Here is a 5,903-nt window from a genome sequence, read left to right on the forward strand (position 1 = left end):
TTTGTGTTTTATTTTGTGGTTTGTTTAATTTTATAGTGTGTTAAACTGTGAAGTAATACTTAATTCTAAGACGAATGCAGTAAAGTTCATTCGTAACTCTGCACCTATATCGATGGTGAGTTAAAATGTAACAAATCGAAAGATGGAACTTAATTAGTTGCAATAAAACTTACATATTTGAGTTTAAAATTGTAATATTTAGAAGAAAGAAAGATTTCTGAGAAAGAATATTTCAACTGTCGGGATACTCAAAAGACCGTGCAGGGTATAGGCTAAAAATACGCCTGATTTAATATTCGTTATAGCTATTCGTTAAAAAACCTGTAGGGGATTTACCAGTGGAAGCTGCATTCGCAGTGTGCTTTACCTATAAAAATAAAACGAAATGGCTTTCCAGATTGTTTACAGTATTATATACAATATAGTTGTATAATACAATATTATACCAAAATGTTGTAACATTTTGGTATAGCTACTACAAATGTACAAATTAGACTTATCTGGAAAAAAGAGAAAACAATATTTCATATTTAAAATCTTCATATATATTAGTGCATTTCTATCTCAAGTTTACACATGTGTCTACGCCAAAATAAATGTAGAAAGTCAGGTTATATACCCTTTATAGAGATGCACTGATAAAAAAGTCAACTTTAACTTTGCAATGCTTGTGGCCTAAACCACCTTTTCGCTATTGCCTTCAACGGCGCACCGCTTGAGCTAAATCCTTGTTCCTTTGTGTTAATGGTCCGTCCTCATTTGCCACCTAATTGGACTATATAAGACCAATAACAGGAGAGAACTCTCAGCCCAGCAGCCAACGCGAAGAGTCTGGGAGGCCCCTCCTCTCTCCCGACTCTCCACTTCCCATCTCTCCCTTCATCCCATTTGCTATTGTACGTGCCCAATCGCCGTATACTTTCTGCATTTAACTCGGGTGACATTTTTATTTCATCATTAGCATCTGGCGCCAGACGGACGCGGTGAGCATCATTTTCACCAAGGAACTCTCGGAAGATGATCAGCAAGATTAATATTGTTTATCTCGCCCCGCGTTATTGTCTTTCGTTTTAGCGTCAGTGCTGACCGTAAACAACCGCGCTTAAGTTCCAGATACTGGAAGATTTTTACCAAGGACCTTCAAACTGTTAAAAGATTTTGTTGTTGTTGTTTTGTTTTTTGTTTTTTTAAATTTTCAACAATTTTCATAAATAACATTATAACTCCGAATTTCCAGCCAACATGCCCGAAACAACCCAGGATACATGTGCTTCGGCGAAAGACTCTCCGTTTTTCATTAAAAATCTTCTAAATTCTGACAGTAAGCCGTCCAAGCCTAAGCCTATGTTGGCTTCAACTAAAGCAGGACTTGATGGCAGCTTCTCGCTCTCTCAGGTTGGGGAATTAAACTTTCCTCGCTTCGAGTTGCCGACCCAGCGCTTTGCGTTACCGGCTTATCTTGAGCGTGCCTCGGCGTGGTGGTACCCGTACACACTCAGTGCATCTGCGCATCTTCACAGAACAGAAGGTAAGGTTTGATAACTCTGAACTGCTTGTTGTGTAGTGCATTGATTTGTTATTTATCATAAATAATAGCGTGATTCTGCTAGCAAATTGTGCATAGCTACGTAATGTTAATAAGAAACAAGTAAGCTGAGAACACACTAAATAATATAAGCATACATGTATCAATTATAATAAGCCGTGTTTTCATTCTTTAAATAGGCCTATGAAAGTGACGATGTTTTTAATTTAAAATGCCATGTTTAAGTGAAAACACTGAGATTTGGACAGTATGAATCACACTTGTTTGCACCTGTCATGTGGCAAAGTGACGCGACCTGTGAAACTTGATATGAATATGCGTCTGAAAGAAAACAAATGCTAATTTGAGCTCTCTTACTGTAGCAGCACAGAAAGCGAGGGACTCCTCACCGAATGCAGGCACCGACCGAGACTCACCTGAGCTCGTGCTCAAATCAGACCCGGACGCCAAAGACGATGAAGACGACAACAAAAGTGGTGACGAGATTGTCCTCGAAGAGAGCGACATCGAAGATGGTAAAAAAGAAGGCGGCGTTGACGACTGGAAGAAGAACGACGACGGTGCGGACAAGAAACCTTGCCGGAAAAAGAAAACTCGCACGGTGTTTTCGCGGAGTCAGGTGTTCCAGCTGGAGTCCACCTTCGACATGAAACGCTACCTCAGCAGCTCGGAGCGCGCGGGCCTTGCTGCCTCCCTTCACCTCACAGAGACCCAAGTCAAAATCTGGTTTCAGAACCGCAGAAACAAATGGAAACGTCAGCTGGCCGCAGAGCTGGAGGCCGCCAACTTGAGCCACGCAGCAGCGCAAAGGATTGTGAGAGTACCCATCCTGTATCACGAGAACTCGTCCTCTGAGAGCTCCAACACAGCGGGCAACGTGCCCGTGAGCCAGCCGCTGCTCACTTTCCCTCATCCGGTTTACTACTCGCATCCTATCGTCACCTCCGTGCCCCTCCTCAGACCGGTTTGAGAGGACGAGAGATGTCTTTTTTATGTAACTTATGTAACTAAAACAATTTTACAGAGACTCGAAAAGAGGGAAAGAGAAAAAAAAGCGGAAATGAAACCAAGAGACAAAGCTATTTTTGTTTAGAAAATAATTTAAAAAGAAAGAAAAGAAAATGTACAAAGACGCACTATCATGCATTTGAGCCCTACATTTTTGTTTTACAACTCACAAATATACCCATAAAACTACAAATGAATAAGGCGAATGTTTAGAGGCCTATTTCTGATGTTGATGTTGGTTGGTGGTGAATTACAATGACTACGTCAATTTGCTTTCATCATTATTATTATTATTATTATTATTATTATATTATTATGTATGAACATCACAAATTAACTTGTCGACATACACCTGGTTAAGTTTATTTATAGCACCGGGGGAAAAAATCACACAGCCCTGAACACGAATGTGCAATACTACTGTGTATGATCCATATATTTAGGCAGCATATTCTTTTTGAAACTCTTATTTTAGACAAATTTTCTTAACCAAACAGTTCTTAGGTTGAGAAGATAACCGCTGAAACGACTTTGTGTCATTGGTCCCGCGTTCAATGGACAATCATAGGCTATATCTGACAGAAATTACAGTTGAACTGAAGACACGCAAACACGAATAATAAAACTTTTACCTTTATCTATATTATTTACAGATGTATATGTACATGTACAGATATAACGAACCAAAATGAGGAAAGGTGTCATTTGTACAGTAATAGCTAAGTTTTTTTTTTTTACATTGTATTCTGTTGTGAAATAAACGGAGACTATTAAAGTCTACATGTCTTGATTGACGTTGTGGCACGACTGCTGTGTTGAAGCGAAAACAGGTTTTATTTTGTTTCACAATGTAGTAATGTTTATAGCCTATATAAATATGGACATGCTGCTTTACTAATACACTAACGAGTGCAAATAAAAACATGATTTTCAGTAAATAATATAGGTTATATATGAGTTAAGAAATCAACATGAGAGTCAATACTGACATAAGATCGCACAACTCCATTACAGTCTGAGGAGGCTCACTGCAAACAGTTTCAAAATTATATAGAAGTAATTCTATACATTTCAAAACAACGAAATATTCTTAAAGGGATGTAAAAATGAATATGTAAATATTTTATTAATTAAACTAATACTTGGGCTAATTAGTTTATTCATGAATTAATAATGTATTTTGTCAGTGCGCTATGCCAAACATTAAAGAAAATAATGTTAAAAAAATAATAATAATCTATTATTGTTTATGGAGTTAAAAACATTGCCTATTTTATAAATATACCAAAAAATACCACGAGCTAAACCAAGCTTGCAGCAAAACCGGAATTGTTTCACTTACGCTTCAACAAGCTGAAATACCAATTACCATCTCAATTACAAGCAGGTGCACCTTTAAATCTGGCGGACTCTACAAGTGATGTTTTGCAAAATCGCGTTGTCAATAAGACCGTATAATTATCGGTGAGAGCTGGCGGAATTGCATTAAGAGTTTCACCGCTCTTTTTGTGTGTGTGTGTGTGTGTGTGTGTGTGTGTGTATGTGTGTGTATGTGAGAAAGAGAGAGGGGGAGAGAGAGAGATATTGAAGAGTAAAAACTGAACTATGCATTGTATTTAATTGTGAAAAATGACGAAAATAATGAGTTTATTGTTGGTGCTTTAAAATGCGTACATGCAAAAAAAAAAAAAAAAAAAAAAAAAGGCCCATTTAGCTAAACAAACCTTAACCTGTTAGTTTATTTTTGAGTTCAGTGGAAGAGGTTAGACATCAAATTATTATTATTATTATTATTATTTTATCATCATTATTAGTAGTAGTAGTAGTATTAGACTTAAACTTCTATTATTGGTCCCCGAGGGGAAATTAAACTGTTAAGTTGTATTAATAATAATAATAATAGTAATAATAATAATAAACCCCTTTAAAACGATCAGTCCTAAATTACTTTGATACCTTAAAGTATTAAATTAAAGGCTTCAGAATCAGGGCTAATAATTATTTTCAGATAGGATACATGTAAAGAAAAATTTGAATATGGCCTGCCGTTATCAAAACTAAAGGCACAAAAATTAGAATAAACAGGAACCATCGAAAGAACTTTAGGCTAATATGGGTCAGTCAGGCTCATCGACAAGCATTGGTCTTCCTATTGCACTCTTCCTCTATAAAGTCGAAATCAACTGCGTTGGGTCTGAGCACTCAGCCAAGAGCACATTCAAATACCGCCGCCTAATAATCATAACTCCTATATTGACGTATAATATAATGCAAGCTCAGCACGAGCCCATTATGGTGAATTAATAGATCGCAGAGGCATTATTGCCTGTCGAGTATTGATCGGATAATGTCTGTAAAATATTGTTTCAAATCAAGGGCATTGTTAACAGTTCTTTTTTTTTCCCCCTGTTGGCTTACTGATGACCTTGATCCACTGTCATAAACTGAAAAAAAAAATATAGCAATCACTCGATAATTTCCATCTGACCATGTCTTTATGCAAAGAAGGTAGGCGGGATAAACAGATAAAATGTTATCTGCGCATTAACATAGAAGACAAAGTTAGAAGAGCATAGAAGAGTTTGAACAAATATAGTGCATAACCGGTATTTAAACAACCCTCTCTCCATTTGTGTTGTTAAGCCATCTCTTTCTTTCTATGTGATTATTCCTATTTGCACAACACTGTTTTTCTTTGTGAGTTTGGCGGGGTTTTTTTTTTTTTTGCTCATCAAATCTCGGGCTATTCAAACTGACGGAGCGGTGATTTAACAATTTCGATAAAGCACAATACGTTTAGTTATAGCCGACCTCACATTTTCGAGCGAAAAGGATAGCTCCCTGCGTCATAGGAGGAGACTGACAAAATGGACTGTCATCTGCCCTATTAAATTATCTTTCGCATAGGGAAAATGTTTTTCAGCGCTCTGCAAAGTACATCTACCCACAATAGACGGCGAGAACGTGAACTCAATCCCGTGTAACGCTTGAGAGGGAGCGGGCCTATCTTTGCTTATTACTTTCTCGAAATGTTTTGGTGTTATTCAGGGAAAAGGATATCTTCTTTTTTTGCCCCACCTTTCCCATTTGCCTTTGTGATTGAAAGCGAGCATCAGATTTTCATCAAAGTTCTATTAAGTGAAACATAGGTTGCGGGGCAGCCTCTGATTGAAACAGTTTAAATTTTAATTGTGTTTTTAATTTGACATATAGTTGCGGAGAGGAATGACACCACAACGCCGAGGGGCGGTCGATTCGCTTAATTTCTCCCTCAGGGATTGATGAGTATATCAGAGCAGTAGATTGGAAACCCATTAAGACTCAATGGTTAGGTTGTTAATTGGATCTT

The 5,903-nt window shown here is 37.4% G+C and overlaps 1 protein-coding gene across 2 annotated transcripts; it reads left to right on the forward strand.

Annotated features, from left to right (window-relative positions):
- The first annotated feature begins 621 nt into the window (after nucleotides 1-621).
- Nucleotides 622-3,359, forward strand: hmx3a (H6 family homeobox 3a). Of its 2 annotated transcripts, none has more exons than XM_067367708.1 (2): nucleotides 622-1,528; nucleotides 1,909-3,359. In XM_067367708.1, exons 1-2 carry the CDS (start codon nucleotides 1,243-1,245, stop codon nucleotides 2,514-2,516), a joined length of 894 nt encoding a protein of 297 aa, XP_067223809.1. In that variant the 5' UTR covers nucleotides 622-1,242; the 3' UTR covers nucleotides 2,517-3,359. The 2 variants fall into 2 exon arrangements, with proteins under 2 accessions (XP_067223809.1, XP_067223810.1); XM_067367709.1 differs by having other exon boundaries at nucleotides 1,912-3,359.
- Nucleotides 3,360-5,903: the final 2,544 nt, after the last annotated feature.

This window comes from Chanodichthys erythropterus, chromosome 18 (assembly GCF_024489055.1).
Source record: "Chanodichthys erythropterus isolate Z2021 chromosome 18, ASM2448905v1, whole genome shotgun sequence".
Classification (NCBI taxonomy): Eukaryota; Metazoa; Chordata; class Actinopteri; order Cypriniformes; family Xenocyprididae; genus Chanodichthys; species Chanodichthys erythropterus.